A 17,699-nucleotide genomic window follows, 5' to 3' on the forward strand; every position below is an offset into this window, starting at 1 on the left:
TCTGTGTTGATGTATGTGTGTGTGTGTGTGTGTGTGTGCGCGCGCGTGTGTGTTTGTGTGTCTGTGTGTGTGTGTGTGTGTGTGTGTGTGTTTGTGTGTGTGTGTTTGTGTGTCTGTGTGTGTGTGTGTGTGTGTTTGTGTGTGTTGATGTATGTGTGTGTGTGTGTGTGTGTGTGTGTGTGTGTGAGTATGTGTGTAAATGTTATTTTCCTTTTAAGGGTTAATAAAAGATGTCTTCTTTAAATCACAAACTACATTTTATATTTTTAGATCGTTTTAAGTTCTTCTTATATTTGTTTTCTCTTGAAGCTCTGCGCGTTTAAACCTTCTTATTATTTTATTATTTTATTTGTATTTCTTTGCTGACTCTTCTGTGGTTTTATTAGTCTGTGCGTGCTGCTGGTTTGATGACAGTCTCTGTTGTGATCTCGTTAAATGTGTCGGAGCTGAAGACTCTTCTTCTGTGGTTTTATGAGTCTTGATTTTAAACTAAAAAATGTGACTCCCTCTCTGTGGGGTAATTTCCTGTTATATATATATTTTTTTCACTTCCTGTCGCCTGTCTTCGATCTTAATTTTAAAACACAAAATGAATAATGATTTTAAGCACGTGGAGACATCATGAACCGTTCCCTCTCTGTGTTTCAGTCAAAGAAGCAGAATAATCTGAGCTCCTGTCAGAGAGAGAGAGGCTCCTGAGGAACAGAAATTATCGTGACATTAAAAAGGAAAGGAGCAAACTAAGACGTTTCTGCTTCAGACTCTGAATGAGTGAAACACGTGAAATTACAATAAACGATCTATGATGGAGACAACACAAGTCACAAAGACACCAGCGGGCTCTCACTCACCTATGTTGATGTTACTTGGGAAACTTGTGCCGCTGCAGAGACCGAGCAGCAGCAACAGCAGCAGCGGCGGCAGCGGGAGGAAGACCGAGGGCACCGGGAACATCTGCAGCCGCATGTTTCCTCCGGGAGACGCCGAATCACTGAAGTAATCCCATTCACACCGGAACCAGGACGGAACAGATCGACCGCAACCAGGACACAGACTCACACATCCAGCAGCAGCCTGCGCTTCTCTCTGCTTCTCTGTGTCTCTCTCTCTCTCTCCCCCTCTCTCTCTCTCTCTCTCTGCTTCTCTGTCTCTGTCTCTCTCTCTCTGCTTCTCTGTCTCTCTCTCCCTCTCTCTGCTTCTCTCTCTCCCTCTCTCTGCTTCGCTGTCTCTCTCTCTCTCTCTCTGCTTCTCTGCCTCTCTCCCTCTCTCTCTCTGCTTCTCTCTCTCTCCCTCTCTCTCTCTGCTTCTCTGCCTCTCTCCCTCTCTCCTTCTCTCTCTCTCTCTCTGCTTCTCTCTCTCTCTCTCTCTCTCTCTGCTTCTCTGTCTCTCTCCCTCCCTGCTTCTCTCTCTCTGCTTCTCTCTCTCTCTCTCTCTCTGCTTCTCTGTCTCTCTCCCTCCCTGCTTCTCTCTCCCTGCTTCTCCCCCTCTCTCTCTCCCTGCTTCTCTCTCTCTCTCTCTGCTTCTCTGTCTCTCTCTCTCTCTGCTTCTCTCCCTCTCTCTCTCTCCCTGCTTCTCTCTCTCTCCCTGCTTCTCTGTCTCTCTGCTTCTCTGTCTCTCTCTCTGCTTCTCTGTCTCTCTCCCTCTCTCTCTCTGCTTCTCTGTCTCTCTCTCTCTCTCTCTCTCTCTGTCTCTCTCTGCTTCTTTCTCTCCTCTCTCTCTGTCTCTCTGCTTCTCTCTCTCTCTCTCTCTGCTTCTCTCTCTCTCTCTCTCTGCTTCTTTCTCTCCCTCTCTCTCTCTGTCTCTCTGCTTCACTCTCTCTCTCTCTCTCTCTGCTTCTCTCTCTCTCTCTCTCTCTCTCTGTCTCTCTCTCTGTCTCTCTCTCTCTCTGCTTCTCTCTCTCTCTCTGCTTCTCTCTCTCTCTCTCCCTCTCTCTGTCTGCTTCTATCTCTCTCTCTCCCTCTCTCTCTCTGCTTCTGACGATCGGGGGTAAGGAGAAGATAGGGTGGTGACGAGACGATCGGGTGGTAAGGAGACGATAGGGTGGTGAGGAGACGATCGGGTGGTAAGGAGAAGATCGGGTGGTAACGAGACGATAGGGTGGTGAGGAGACGATAGGGTGTTAAGGAGACGATCGGGTGGTAAGGAGACGATAGGGTGTTAACGAGACGATCGGGTGGTAAGGAGACGATAGGGTGTTAACGAGACGATCGGGTGGTAAGGAGACGATAGGGTGTTAACGAGACGATAGGGTGGTAAGGAGATGATCGGGTGTTAACGAGACGATAGGGTGTTAACGAGACGATCGGGTGGTAAGGAGATGATCGGGTGTTAACGAGACGATCGGGTGGTAAGGAGAAGATCGGGTGTTAACGAGACGATCGGGTGGTAAGGAGAAGATCGGGTGGTAACGAGACGATAGGGTGGTAACGAGACGATCGGGTGGTAACGAGACGATAGGGTGTTAACGAGACGATAGGGTGGTAAGGAGATGATCGGGTGTTAACGAGACGATAGGGTGTTAACGAGACGATCGGGTGGTAAGGAGATGATCGGGTGTTAACGAGACGATCGGGTGGTAAGGAGAAGATCGGGTGTTAACGAGACGATCGGGTGGTAAGGAGAAGATCGGGTGGTAACGAGACGATAGGGTGGTAACGAGACAATCGGGTGGTAAGGAGAAGATGTGGTGTTAACGAGATGATCGGGTGGTAAGGAGATGATCGGGTGGTAAGGAGACGATAGGGTGTTAACGAGACGATCGGGTGGTAACGAAATGATCGGGTGGTAAGGAGACGATAGGGTGTTAACGAGACGATAGGGTGGTAAGGAGAAGATGTGGTGTTAACGAGACGATTGGGTGGTAAGGAGACGATAGGGTGTTAACGAGACGATCGGGTGGTAAGGAGACGATAGGGTGTTAACGAGACGATAGGGTGTTAACGAGACGATCGGGTGTTAATGAGACGATAGGGTGTTAATGAGACGATCTGGTGGTAAGGAGAAGATAGGGTGTTAATGAGACGATCGGGTGGTAAGGAGAAGATAGGGTGTTAACGAGACGATCGGGTGGTAAGGAGAAGATAGGGTGTTAACGAGACGATAGGGTGTTAATGAGACGATCGGGTGGTAAGGAGAAGATAGGGTGTTAACGAGACGATCGGGTGGTAAGGAGAAGATAGGGTGTTAATGAGACGATAGGGTGTTAATGAGACGATCTGGTGGTAAGGAGAAGATAGGGTGTTAATGAGACGATCGGGTGGTAAGGAGAAGATAGGGTGTTAACGAGACGATAGGGTGTTAACGAGACGATCGGGTGTTAATGAGACGATAGGGTGTTAATGAGACGATCTGGTGGTAAGGAGAAGATAGGGTGTTAATGAGACGATCGGGTGGTAAGGAGAAGATAGGGTGTTAATGAGACGATCGGGTGGTAAGGAGAAGATAGGGTGTTAACGAGACGATAGGGTGTTAACGAGACGATCGGGTGTTAATGAGACGATCTGGTGGTAAGGAGAAGATAGGGTGTTAACGAGACGATAGGGTGTTAACGAGACGATCGGGTGTTAATGAGACGATAGGGTGTTAATGAGACGATCTGGTGGTAAGGAGAAGATGGGGTGTTAATGAGACGATCGGGTGGTAAGGAGAAGATAGGGTGTTAATGAGACGATCGGGTGGTAAGGAGACGATAGGGTGTTAATGAGACGATCGGGTGGTAAGGAGAAGATAGGGTGTTAACGAGACGATCGGGTGGTAAGGAGACGATAGGGTGTTAACGAGACGATAGGGTGTTAACGAGACGATCGGGTGTTAATGAGACGATAGGGTGTTAATGAGACGATCTGGTGGTAAGGAGAAGATAGGGTGTTAATGAGACGATCTGGTGGTAAGGAGAAGATAGGGTGTTAATGAGACGATCTGGTGGTAAGGAGAAGATAGGGTGTTAATGAGACGATCGGGTGGTAAGGAGAAGATAGGGTGTTAACGAGACGATAGGGTGTTAACGAGACGATCGGGTGTTAATGAGACGATCTGGTGGTAAGGAGAAGATAGGGTGTTAACGAGACGATAGGGTGTTAACGAGGCGATCGGGTGGTAAGGAGACGATCGGGTGTTAACGAGACGATAGGGTGGTAAGGAGACGATCGGGTGGTAACGAGACGATCGGGTGGTAACGAGACGATCGGGTGGTAACGAGACGATCGGGTGGTAAGGAGAAGATAGGGTGTTAACGAGACGATAGGGTGCTAATGAGACGATAGGGTGTTAATGAGACGATCGGGTGGTAAGGAGAAGATAGGGTGTTAACGAGACGATCGGGTGGTAAGGAGAAGATAGGGTGTTAACGAGACGATAGGGTATTAATGAGACGATCGGGTGTTAACGAGACGATAGGGTGTTAACGAGACGATCGGGTGGTAAGGAGACGATCGGGTGTTAAGGAGACGATCGGGTGTTAACGAGACGATAGGGTGGTAAGGAGACGATAGGGTGGTAAGGAGACGATAGGGTGGTAAGGAGACGATCGGGTGGTAAGGAGACGATAGGGTGGTAAGGAGACGATCGGGTGGTAACGAGACGATCGGGTGGTAACGAGACGATCGGGTGGTAACGAGACGATAGGGTGGTGAGGAGACGATCGGGTGGTGAGGAGATGATCGGGTGGTTGCAAGACGATTGGGTGGTAAGGAGACGATAGGGTGGTAAGGAGACGATAGGGTGGTGAGGAGACGATAGGGTGGTGAGGAGACGATCGGGTGGTAAGTAGGCGGCAGTAGCTCAGTCTGTTGGGACTTGGGTTGGGAATCGGAGCCGAGGTGCCCTTGAGCAAAGCACCTAACCCCCCCCACCAGCTCAGGAGCGCCTGCTGTGGGCAGCCCCCTCACTCTGAGACCTCTCCATTAGTGCATGTCCATAGGATCCTGTTTGTGCGTGTGTGTATGTCGGGCGGTGAGGAGACGATAGGGTGGTGAGGAGACGATAGGGTGGTGAGGAGACGATCGGGTGGTAAGGAGAAGATGTGGTGTTAACGAGACGATTGGGTGGTAAGGAGAAGATAGGGTGTTAACGAGACGATTGGGTGGTAAGGAGACGATAGGGTGTTAACGAGACGATCGGGTGGTAAGGAGAAGATAGGGTGTTAACGAGACGATCGGGTGGTAAGGAGAAGATAGGGTGGTAACGAGACGATCGGGTGGTAACGAGACGATCGGGTGGTAAGGAGACGATAGGGTGGTAACGAGACGATCGGGTGGTGAGGAGACGATCGGGTGGTTGCAAGACGATTGGGTGGTAAGGAGACGATAGGGTGGTAAGGAGACGATCGGGTGGTAAGGAGACGATAGGGTGGTAAGGAGACGATCGGGTGGTAAGGAGACGATAGGGTGGTAAGGAGACGATCGGGTGGTAAGGAGACGATAGGGTGGGAACGAGACAATCGGGTGGGAACGAGACAATCGGGTGGTAAGGAGACGATAGGGTGGTGAGGAGACGATCGGGTGGTAAGTAGGCGGCAGTAGCTCAGTCTGTAGGGACTTGGGTTGGGAATCGGAGCCGAGGTGCCCTTGAGCAAGGCACCTAACCCCCCCCACCAGCTCAGGAGCGCCTGCTGTGGGCAGCCCCCTCACTCTGAGACCTCTCCATTAGTGCATGTCCATAGGATCCTGTTTGTGCGTGTGTGTATGTCGGGCGGTGAGGAGACGATAGGGTGGTGAGGAGACGATAGGGTGGTGAGGAGACGATCGGGTGGTAAGGAGAAGATGTGGTGTTAACGAGACGATTGGGTGGTAAGGAGAAGATAGGGTGTTAACGAGACGATTGGGTGGTAAGGAGACGATAGGGTGTTAACGAGACGATCGGGTGGTAAGGAGAAGATAGGGTGTTAACGAGACGATCGGGTGGTAAGGAGAAGATAGGGTGGTAACGAGACGATCGGGTGGTAACGAGACGATCGGGTGGTAAGGAGACGATAGGGTGGTAACGAGACGATCGGGTGGTGAGGAGACGATCGGGTGGTTGCAAGACGATTGGGTGGTAAGGAGACGATAGGGTGGTAAGGAGACGATCGGGTGGTAAGGAGACGATAGGGTGGTAAGGAGACGATCGGGTGGTAAGGAGACGATAGGGTGGTAAGGAGACGATCGGGTGGTAAGGAGACGATAGGGTGGGAACGAGACAATCGGGTGGGAACGAGACAATCGGGTGGTAAGGAGACGATAGGGTGGTGAGGAGACGATCGGGTGGTAAGTAGGCGGCAGTAGCTCAGTCTGTAGGGACTTGGGTTGGGAATCGGAGCCGAGGTGCCCTTGAGCAAGGCACCTAACCCCCCCACCAGCTCAGGAGCGCCTGCTGTGGGCAGCCCCCTCACTCTGAGACCTCTCCATTAGTGCATGTCCATAAGATCCTGTTTGTGCGTGTGTGTATGTCGGGTGGTGAGGAGACGATAGGGTGGTGAGGAGACGATAGGGTGGTGAGGAGACGATAGGGTGGTGAGGAGACGATCGGGTGGTAAGGAGACGATCGGAGAGGAGGTGAATGAGAGGAGGTTAAGAGCAGGTGAAGGAGAGGAGGTGAACGAGATGAAGAAGAGGAGGTGAAGGAGAGGAGGTGAAGAGGAGGTGAAGGAGATGAAGAAGAGGAGATGAAGGAGAGGTGAAGGAGAGGAGGTGAAGGAGATGGAACTGAACGCCGTGCCATGTATGCACGTTTCACTCTGCATGTAAGATCATGCTGAGCGTGCAGAAAACTCTCATCATTAATTCATCCTGAAAGGAAGAGTGCAGATTCAAGCCTCGTACTTTCATTGTGTTCCGACCCGAAGGGAACAACGGACGCTTCGTCTCCTTACCACCACATCGTCTCCTTACCACCCGATCGTCTCGTTACCACCACATCGTCTCCTTACCACCCGATCGTCTCCTTACCACCCGATCGTCTCCTTCTACAATTCACTTATCAGACTCTTTTATCCAAAGCGACGTACATCAGAGAGTAAGAACAACACAAGCAAGGATCTAGAAAAAAGGGAACAATGTCAGTAAGAGCAAACAATCAACTTTGAGTCTGATTGGACACACAGGTGCTGACAGGAAGTGACCAGAGGCAAAGCACAACATTGAGGGCAGTTCTTGAGAGCTCTAATCAGTATAGAAACCATCTTATAAGTCGTCGTTATCAAACAAAAACAATCGTGACAACCATCCTCATCCTCAATAATATGGAGACCATCATCATTAAGTTAGTAGGTATTCATGAAAGAGCTGGGTCTTTAGCTTTTTCTTAAAGATGCAGAGGGACTCTGCAGATCACATGGAGTTTGGAAGTTCATTCCACCACCGGGGGGCGACAGAGGAGAAGAGTCTAGTCAGAGACTTAGGACCCTGTTGTGAAGGTTGGATCAGACGCCTTTCATTGGCAGAGCGTAGACCTGGATGAGAGAGTTAAAGTAAGGAGGAGCCGTTTTTGCCGCTGTTTTGTAAGCAAGCAGCAGAGTTTTAAATTTGATGCGAGCAGTAACTGGGAGCCAGTGTAAGGAGATGAACAGTGGAGTGACATGTGCTCTTTTAGGAAGGTTGAAGACCAGTCGTGCTGCTGCATTTTGTATCATTTGCAGAGGTTTGATAGTGCATGTAGGAAGACCTGCCAGTAGAGAGTTGCAATAATCAATGCGTGATATCACAAGAGCCTGTACCAGGAGCTGTGTAGCGTGTTCTGACAGGTAAGGTCTGATCTTCCTGATGTTATACAGGGCAAATCCACATGACCAGGCATTCGAGGCTACTTGAACCTTAAAAGTTAGCTGGTCATCAATCATGACACCCAGGTTCCGGGCAGACTTTGTGGGCATGAGTTTGGTTGTTCCAAGCTGGATATTGATCTGTGGTTGCATAGAGGGACTGGCTGGGATGACAAGGAGCTCATCTCCACCCGATCGTCCCCTTACCACCCGATCATCTCCTTCATCTCATCTTCTTACCACCTACTTTCCTGGGAGCTCTTGAGCTCTCCTAGGCTCCTCAAGATCGTCGGTTGATGGCCTGCCAGAACAAACTGCTCTTTTGTAATGTTAACAGACAATGAGTAGGGTATTTTACCTGCTTCTTGTAAAGTGTCTCGAGATAACACTTGTTATGAGTTGACGCTATGCAAATAAAAATTGATTGATTGATTGATCTCCTCTCCTTCACCTCTCATTCACCTCCTCTTCACCTCCTCACCTTCACCTCCTCTCCTTAACCTCCTCTTCTTCATCTCCTTCACCTCCTCTTCACCTCCTCTCCTTCATCTCCTCTTCTTCATCTCCTTCACCTCCTCTTCACCTCCTCTTCTTCATCTCCTTCACCTCCTCTCCTTCACCTCCTCTTCTTCAACTCCTCTTCACCTCCTCTCCTTCACCTCCTCTCCTTCACCTCTCCTTCACCTCCTCTTCTTCAACTCCTCTTCACCTCCTCTCCTTCACCTCCTCTTCATCTCCTCTCCTTCACCCCCTCTCCTTCACCTCTTCTTCACCTCCTCTTCACCTCCTCTTCACCTCCTCTCCTTCACCTCCTCTCCACCTCCTGTCCTTCACCTCATCACCTCCTCTCCTTCACCTCCTCTCCTTCACCTCTTCACCTCCTCTCCTTCACCTCCTCTTCTTCAACTCCTCTTCACCTCCTCTCCTTCACCTCCTCTCCTTCACCTCTCCTTCACCTCCTCTTCTTCAACTCCTCTTCACCTCCTCTCCGTCACCTCCTCTTCATCTCCTCTCCTTCACCCCCTCTCCTTCACCTCTTCTTCACCTCCTCTTCACCTCCTCTCCACCTCCTGTCCTTCACCTCATCACCTCCTCTCCTTCACCTCTTCACCTCCTCTCCTTCACCTCCTCTTCTTCATCTCCTTCGCCTCCTCTCCTTCACCTCCTCTCCTTCACCTCCTCTCCTTCGCCTCCTCTTTTTCATCTTCTTCACCTCCTCTTCACCTCCTCTCCTTCACCTCCTCTTTTTCTTCTTCGCCTCCTCTCCTTCACCTCCTCTTCACCTCCTCTCCTTCAACTCCTCTTCACCTCCTCTCCTTCACCTCCTCTTTTTCTTCTTCACCTCCTCTCCTTCACCTCCTCTCCTTCACCTCCTCTTCTTCATCTTCTTCACCTCCTCTTCACCTCCTCTCCTTCACCTCCTCGTCACCTCTTCACCTCCTCATCTTCACCTTCTCTTCACCTCCTCTCCTTCACCTCCTCTTCACCTCCTCTCCTTCACCTCTTCACCTCCTCTTCATCTCCTCTCCTTCACCTCCTCCTCTTCACCTCCTCTTCACCTCCTCTCCTTCACCTCCTCTTCACCTCCTCTCCTTCACCTCCTCTTCTTCATCTTCTTCACATCCTCTACACCTCCTCTTCACCTCCTCTTCATCTCCTCTCCTTCACCTCTTCTTCACCTCCTCTTCACCTCCTCTTCACCTCCTCTCCTTCACCTCCTCTCCACCTCCTGTCCTTCACCTCATCACCTCCTCTCCTTCACCTCTTCACCTCCTCTCCTTCACCTCTTCACCTCCTCTCCTTCACCTCCTCTTCTTCATCTCCTCTCATTCACCTACTCTGCTTCACCTCCTCTCCTTCACCTCCTCTTCTTCAACTCCTCTCCTTCACCTCTCCTTCACCTCCTCTTCTTCAACTCCTCTTCACCTCCTCTCCTTCACCTCCTCTTCACCTCCTCTTCATCTCTCCTTCAACCCCTCTCCTTCACCTCTTCTTCACCTACTCTTCACCTCCTCTTCACCTCCTCATCACCTCCTCTCCTTCACCTCTTCACCTCCTCTCCACCTCCTCATCACCTCCTCTCCTTCACCTCTTCACCTCCTCTCCTTCACCTCCTCTTCTTCATCTCCTTCGCCTCCTCTCCTTCACCTCCTCTTCACCTCCTCTCCTTCACCTCCTCTTTTTCATCTTCACCTTTTCTTCACCTCCTCTTTTTCCTCTTCTTCACCTCCTCTTCACCTCCTCATCACCTCCTCTCCCTCACCTCCTCTCCTTCACCTCCTCTTCTTCATCTTCTTCACCTCCTCTTCACCTCCTCTCCTTCACCTCTTCACCTCCTCCTCTTCACCTCCTCTCCTTCACCTCCTACTCTTCACCTCCTCTTCACCTCCTCTCCTTCATCTCCTACTCTTCACCTCCTCTTCATCTCCTCTCCTTCACCCCCTCTCCTTCACCTCTTCTTCACCTCCTCTTCACCTCCTCTCCTTCACCTCCTCTTCACCTCCTCTCCTTCACCTCCTCTTCTTCATCTTCTTCACCTCCTCTACACCTCCTCTTCACCTCCTCTTCATCTCCTCTCCTTCACCTCTTCTTCACCTCCTCTTCACCTCCTCTCCTTCACCTCCTCTCCACCTCCTGTCCTTCACCTCATCACCTCCTCTCCTTCACCTCCTCTCCTTCACCTCTTCACCTCCTCTCCTTCACCTCCTCTTCTTCATCTCCTCTCATTCACCTACTCTGCTTCACCTCCTCTCCTTCACCTCCTCTTCTTCAACTCCTCTTCAACTCCTCTCCTTCACCTCCTCTTCTTCAACTCCTCTTCACCTCCTCTCCTTCACCTCCTCTTCACCTCCTCTTCATCTCTCCTTCACCCCCTCTCCTTCACCTCTTCTTCACCTCCTCTTCACCTCCTCATCACCTCCTCTCCTTCACCTCTTCACCTCCTCTCCTTCACCTCCTCTTCTTCATCTCCTTCGCCTCCTCTCCTTCACCTCCTCTTCACCTCCTCTCCTTCACCTCCTCTTTTTCATCTTCACCTTTTCTTCACCTCCTCTTTTTCTTCTTCTTCACCTCCTCTTCACCTCCTCTTCACCTCCTCTCCCTCACCTCCTCTCCTTCACCTCCTCTTCTTCATCTTCTTCACCTCCTCTTCACCTCCTCTCCTTCACCTCTTCACCTCCTCCTCTTCACCTCCTCTTCATCTCCTCTCATTCACCTACTCTGCTTCACCTCCTCTCCTTCACCTCCTCTTCTTCAACTCCTCTTCAACTCCTCTCCTTCACCTCTCCTTCACCTCCTCTTCTTCAACTCCTCTTCACCTCCTCTCCTTCACCTCCTCTTCACCTCCTCTTCATCTCTCCTTCACCCCCTCTCCTTCACCTCTTCTTCACCTCCTCTTCACCTCCTCATCACCTCCTCTCCTTCACCTCTTCACCTCCTCTCCTTCACCTCTTCACCTCCTCTCCTTCACCTCCTCTTCTTCATCTCCTTCGCCTCCTCTGCTTCACCTCCTCTTCACCTCCTCTCCTTCACCTCCTCTTTTTCATCTTCACCTTTTCTTCACCTCCTCTTTTTCTTCTTCTTCACCTCCTCTTCACCTCCTCTTCACCTCCTCTCCCTCACCTCCTCTCCTTCACCTCCTCTTCTTCATCTTCTTCACCTCCTCTTCACCTCCTCTCCTTCACCTCTTCACCTCCTCCTCTTCACCTCCTCTTCACCTCCTCTCCTTCACCTCCTCCTCTTCACCTCCTCTTCACCTCCTCTCCTTCACCTCCTCCTCTTCACCTCCTCTTCATCTCCTCTCCTTCACCCCCTCTCCTTCACCTCATCTTCACCTCCTCTTCACCTCCTCTTCACCTCCTCTCCTTCACCTCCTGTCCTTCACCTCATCACCTCCTTTCCTTCACCTCTTCACCTCCTCTCCTTCACCTCCTCTTCTTCATCTCCTTCGCCTCCTCTCCTTCACCTCCTCTTCATCTCCTCTCCTTCACCCCCTCTCCTTCACCTCTTCTTCGCCTCCTCTTCACCTCCTCTCCTTCACCTCCTCTCCTTCACCTCCTCTCCACCTCCTGTCCTTCACCTCATCACCTCCTTTCCTTCACCTCTTCACCTCCTCTCCTTCACCTCTTCACCTCCTCTTCTTCATCTCCTTCGCCTCCTCTCCTTCACCTCCTCTTCACCTCCTCTCCTTCACCTCCTCTCCTTCGCCTCCTCTTTTTCATCTTCTTCACCTCCTCTCCTTCACCTCCTCTTCTTCATCTCCTTTGCCTCCTCTCCTTCACCTCTTCACCTCCTCTCCTTCAACTCCTCTTCACCTCCTCTCCTTCACCTCCTCTTTTTCTTCTTCGCCTCCTCTCCTTCACCTCCTCTTCACCTCCTCTCCTTCAACTCCTCTTCACCTCCTCTCCTTCACCTCCTCTTTTTCTTCTTCTTCACCTCCTCTTCACCTCCTCTCCTTCACCTCCTCTTTTTCTTCTTCTTCACCTCCTCTTCACCTCCTCTCCTTCACCTCCTCTCCTTCACCTCCTCTTCTTCATCTTCTTCACCTCCTCTTCACCTCCTCTCCTTCACCTCCTTGTCACCTCCTCTCCTTCACCTCTTCACCTCCTCCTCTTCACCTTCTCTTCATGTCCTCTCCTTCACCTCCTCTCCTTCACCTCCTCTTCATCTTCTTCACCTCCTCTTCACCTCCTCTCCTTCACCTCTTCACCTCCTCTCCTTCACCTCCTCTTCTTCATCTTCTTCACCTCCTCTTCACCTCCTCTCCTTCACCTCCTCTTCATCTTCTTCACCTCCTCTTCACCTCCTCTCCTTCACCTCCTCTTCTTCATCTTCTTCACCTCCTCTTCACCTCCTCTCCTTCACCTCCTCTTTATCTTCTTCACCTCCTCTTCACCTCCTCTCCTTCACCTCCTCTTCTTCACCTCCTCTTCACCTCCTCTCCTTCACCTCTTCACCTCCTCTCCTTCACCTCCTTTTCACCTCCTCTCCTTCACCTCCTCAGTCAGGAGGAGTAAGGTTAGGTGAGCTGCTCCTTTAAGTCGTCACCTGAGAGGTGCACACAGTTTCATCAGAGCTGTCAGAGAGCGTGAGCAGGACACCGTGCGGCCGCTTCCTGCAGGTCGGTGGTTTGAATCCCGCTTCGTTGTTCTCCCTCGACGACTTGTTTACTGAAGCATTGCGAACAAAAACACTTTGCTGAGAATGCCGTTAACTCAGAACATGGAACAAGTTCATCTGATTTACTGCAGGAGAAAACCTGAGGAGGTGAGGAAGAGGAGGAGGAGGAGGAGAGGAAGGGAGAGGAGGAGGAGAGGAGAGGAGACGAGACGAGGAGGAGAGGAAAGGAGAGGAGGAGGAGGAGAGGAAGGGAGAGGAGGAGGAGAGGAAAGGAGAGGAGGAGGAGAGGAGACGAGACGAGACGAGGAGGAGAGGAAAGGAGAGGAGGAGGAGAGGAAAGGAGAGGAGGAGGAGACGAGACGAGACGAGGAGGAGAGGAAAGGAGAGGAGGAGGAGAGGAAAGGAGAGGAGGAGGAGAGGAGACGCAGATACACACAGACACACACACAAACACACACACACACACACAAAGACACACACACAAAGACACACACACACACACACACACACACACAAAGACACACACACACACACACACAAAGACACACACACACACACACACACACACACAAAGGCACGCGCGCACACACACACACACACAAAGACACACGCGCACACACACACACACACACACACACACACACACACACACACACACAAAGACACACACACACACACACACACACACACAAAGACACACACACACACACACACACACACACACACACACACAAAGACACACTCACACACACACACACGCGCACACACACACACACACACAAAGACACACACACACACACACACACACACACACACACACACAAAGACAGAACTCCAAATGAGCCAAAAAACATCAAACGGCTGCACAGTTACCATGACAACTGTCATAAAAAGGCAATTAGGAAGTGATTTAAAGGCTGATTGGCTGCTAATGGTTTGACAAGAGGGACCAGAGAACTGCTGTGTGTCAGTGTGTGTGTGTGTGTGTATGCGTGTCTGTGAGAGTATGTATGTTTCTGTGTGTGTCAGTGTGTGTTTCTGTCTGTGTAGGTGTGTGTATGTGTCTGTCAGCGTGTGTGTGTGTGTGTGTGTGTGTGTGTGTGTGTGTGTGTGTGTGTGTGTGTGTGTGTGTGTGTGTGTGTGTGTAGGGGTGTGTTAAACAGGGTGGAAGTGCTGCGCTGATGATTTGCAGATTTACTGAGCCACAAATAAATACAAAGAGGGGTGCAGCAACTTAGCGTGGAACACACTCTCTCTTATCCCGACCCACACACACACACACACACAAACACACAAACACACACACACACACACACACACACACACACACACACACACACACACAGCTGTATTCACGCTGAGATGCTGGTTGTATGGAGCTGGCAGGGAGGCGAGCAGCTGCAGGGTGGCATTTTCTAATCCTCAGATCTGCAGGAAAACTCTGAGTGAGCCGGAGGCCTGCAGGGCGCTCAGAGAAACCAGCAACCCAAAGGTCAAAGGTTCAATCCACGTCAGCCTGATCAGCTAAAACTCTAAAGAGGAGGAGCTTACAGCTTAACCATCACTACTGTTCCTCAGAGGAAGACGCACTCATGATAGTCCCTGAACCTGCATGTCAGATCTGAGGCTCCGTTTACATGACAGGAAGTACCAGCAGGCAGCAAAGAGAGCATGATCACCAGAGTCGATCGTTTGAGAAAATTTGATCCAATAAGAGTCAAAGAGTGTGCACATCTCAACTCATCCCAAATGTCCGTTCATCGACAGAAACACAGAAACACTTTTTCCCTGAGTAAATGGACTTGAGATTGTTTGTTATTTTCTAGTCTTCTGACGACTGCAGGTCACCTACACATTCACACGCTGAAGGTAGAGGCTGCTGAGTAAAGAGTCCATCAGTATTAACTCATCCTTTCACACACATTCACACACTGATGGTAGAGGCTGCTGAGTAAAGAGTCCATCAGTATTAACTCATCCATTCACACACATTCACACACTGATGGTAGAGGCTGCTGTGTAAAGAGTCCATCAGTATTAACTCATCCATTCATACACATTCACCCACTGATGGTAGAGGCCGCTGTGTAAAGAGTCCATCAGTATTAACTCATCCATTCATACACATTCACACGCTGATGGTAGAGGCCGCTGAGTAAAGAGTCCATCAGTATTAACTCATCCATTCATACACTGATGGTAGAGGCTGCTGAGTAAAGAGTCCATCAGTATTAACTCATCCATTCATACACATTCACACACTGATGGTAGAGGCCGCTGTATAGAGTCCATCAGTATTAACTCAACCATTTACATGCTGATGGTAGAGGCTGCTGTGTAAAGAGTCCATCAGTATTAACTCATCCATTCACACACATTCACGCGCTGATGGTAGAGGCCGCTGAGTAAAGAGTCCATCAGTATTAACTCATCCATTCACACACTGATGGTAGAGGCTGCTGAGTAAAGAGTCCATCAGTATTAACTCATCCATTCACACGCTGATGGTAGAGGCTGCTGAGTAAAGAGTCCATCAGTACAGTAACAGGTGATTCTTTAACCTCTAAAACTCTGTTGCTCTCTGAACCTGTTTATGCACCTACTGCTCCGCTCTTCCGCTCCTCCTCTTCCTCCTCCTCCTCTTCCTCCTCCTCCTCCTCCTCTTCCGTGCTCTCTGGCTAAAAGTTAGCTTATGAAATAAAGATGTGGAAACTTAAGGCTGAGAGAACTTAGTGGTATTAGCCGACTTATCGCAAATTATTCATCACATTATGAGATGATTAATTGATGTGCTGGCTGGGAGACGAGGAAGAGGAGGAGGAGGAGGAGGAGGAGGTCTATAAACTGGTAGGGCTGTATTTAATGTTCCTGCTTTTATTATTTATATAAAAGGCCAAAGTGGACGTGGACAGTATGTTCTGTTCCCTCTGTGATGTCACCTGAAGCTGTTCCCTCTAAAAGACGAGGCAGACGAGTGTCTCCTCCGCCATTATTGTTGACAAATATCAGAGTCCCGCCCCTTCTTGATTCTGATTGGTTGGTGAGGAAGAAGTCACGTTGATGTGTGTGAGGCACATTGTTGAGCCTCAACACACTGAACTACGTTGGTTTGTTTCCAAAACGGGCGCCACCAGCACAAAAAAGCCGTTAAATAGTTCAGACTGTTGATTGAATCTTTGTATCCGTCACAGGTCTCGTGGTCGTTTCGTCCACGTTGTAAACATTTTGATGGCGTGTCCCTCTGGCGTCCATCGTTGAGAGTTTTTACTGACTTTATTAAAAGAAATGTAAATATGCATTAATGGAGGATCTTTCCCTTCCTTCTGCCTTGGTCCTGACTCGTGTCCTGCAGCTGTTGTGTGGTCGTTGGGAGTGTGTGTCGCTGTAGCGATGTTCCTCTGATATGTTGGGGGCGTTGCGTGGGCTGCAGCACGCAGGGACTCACGGCTGATTAAGCTTTGAGAGCGTGCTGAGCTGCACTCCTGGGACTCCTGCGTCCATTAAGCCCTGAGGAGTTAAATCAGCCGTGCGTCCGGCCGCTGTGCTCACCTCACATTAAAACGCTGATAATACACCTCATGAATATTTACCACTAAGATGCCAACATGACCTCACAGGACACCAGTTATTACTTTAATTACTACTAAATGTTGTCTAAATGTTTACTGTTTTAAATATCTTTGTATCATCATCCTCTTCACGCCCTCGTCTTGTTTGGCCTCCTCACATCTTCCCGTCTCTCGGTTTCTCGGATTCATTACCTTTGTTTTTCCTCCTGGGTCTTTGATTGACAGCTCCTCCTGCAGGATGATTGGATCACTTTAATCCTCCTCCGTTCTCAGGCTCTTATTCAATCTGTCAAACTGCAAGTTGGTGAGAATCCCTTCCAGCTTTTTTTCTTCTGCAGTCCAATTTGATGTGCTAATGATCGTCCTCATCTCCAAACTGAGTACAGGATGGGAGCGCATTAAAGTCTCCCAGTCTCTGGTGATCCCCATTTTAAAACGCTCATGTAGCAGCAGCTTCTACCATCAGCGTGTGAATGTGTATGAATGGATGAGTTAATACTGATGGACTCTTTACACAGCGGTCTCTACCATCAGTGTGTGAATGTGTATGAATGGATGAGTTAATACTGATGGACTCTTTACACAGCAGCCTCTACCATCAGCGTGTGAATGTGTATGAATGGATGAGTTAACACTGATGGACTCTTTACACAGCGGCCTCTACCATCAGTGTGTGAATGGATGAGTTAATACTGATGGACTCTTTACACAGCGGCCCCTACCGTCAGCGTGTGAATGTGTATGAATGGATGAGTTAATACTGATGGACTCTTTACTCAGCCGCCTCTATCATCAGCGTGTGAATGTGTATGAATGGATGAGTTAATGCTGATGGACTCTTTCCTCAGCCGCCTCTATCATCAGCGTGTGAATGTGTATGAATGGATGAGTTAATGCTGATGGACTCTTTACACAGCGGCCTCTACCATCAGTGTGTCAATGTATAGTTGTGACCTGCAGTGTAAAAGCCCTATGAGGTGTAAGAAGACGAGAAAAGAATCTCAAGTCCATTTACCCTCTCCATCACCAAATGCATTAAATCCACCTTCTTCTATCTTAAAAACATCTCTAGACTCTGGTCATCTCCATGGCAGAAACCCTCTCTGAAATATATCAAACACTTTAGACAAAAAAAGACAACAAATAAATTATTTGAACATTAAAACCCTCCTGTGTCTGTCACTCAATCCAACAATATTATTATTATTATTATCCTCTCTGTCTCTCCTCCTTGTCCTCCTCTCTCTACTCGTCCTCATTCTCTCTCTCTCTCCACC

At 49.7% G+C, this 17,699-nt stretch overlaps 1 protein-coding gene and 2 long non-coding RNA genes across 3 annotated transcripts in view; all 3 read right to left on the reverse strand.

The window, feature by feature from the left end:
* LOC132988758 (glutamate receptor 1-like) overlaps nucleotides 1–1,106 on the reverse strand; it is a 78,091-nt gene extending 76,985 nt beyond the window's left edge. The window contains exon 1 of the mRNA XM_061056329.1: nucleotides 852–1,106. Coding sequence (XP_060912312.1) covers nucleotides 852–966 — 115 coding nt within the window. The 5' untranslated portion in view covers nucleotides 967–1,106. The remainder of the gene's footprint in view (nucleotides 1–851) is intronic.
* An 8,610-nt stretch (nucleotides 1,107–9,716) lies between these two features.
* Nucleotides 9,717–10,304, reverse strand: LOC132987826 (uncharacterized). Its single transcript, XR_009675758.1, has 3 exons — nucleotides 10,284–10,304; nucleotides 9,963–10,006; nucleotides 9,717–9,832 (listed from the first exon to the last, which is right to left on the reverse strand). It is a non-coding gene; the product is annotated as an uncharacterized LOC132987826 (long non-coding RNA).
* A 303-nt stretch (nucleotides 10,305–10,607) lies between these two features.
* Nucleotides 10,608–11,179, reverse strand: LOC132988379 (uncharacterized). Its single transcript, XR_009675804.1, has 3 exons — nucleotides 11,114–11,179; nucleotides 10,805–10,826; nucleotides 10,608–10,674 (listed from the first exon to the last, which is right to left on the reverse strand). It is a non-coding gene; the product is annotated as an uncharacterized LOC132988379 (long non-coding RNA).
* Nucleotides 11,180–17,699: the final 6,520 nt, after the last annotated feature.

This window comes from Labrus mixtus, chromosome 14 (genome assembly GCF_963584025.1).
Source record: "Labrus mixtus chromosome 14, fLabMix1.1, whole genome shotgun sequence".
In the NCBI taxonomy this organism is placed as follows: Eukaryota; Metazoa; Chordata; class Actinopteri; order Labriformes; family Labridae; genus Labrus; species Labrus mixtus.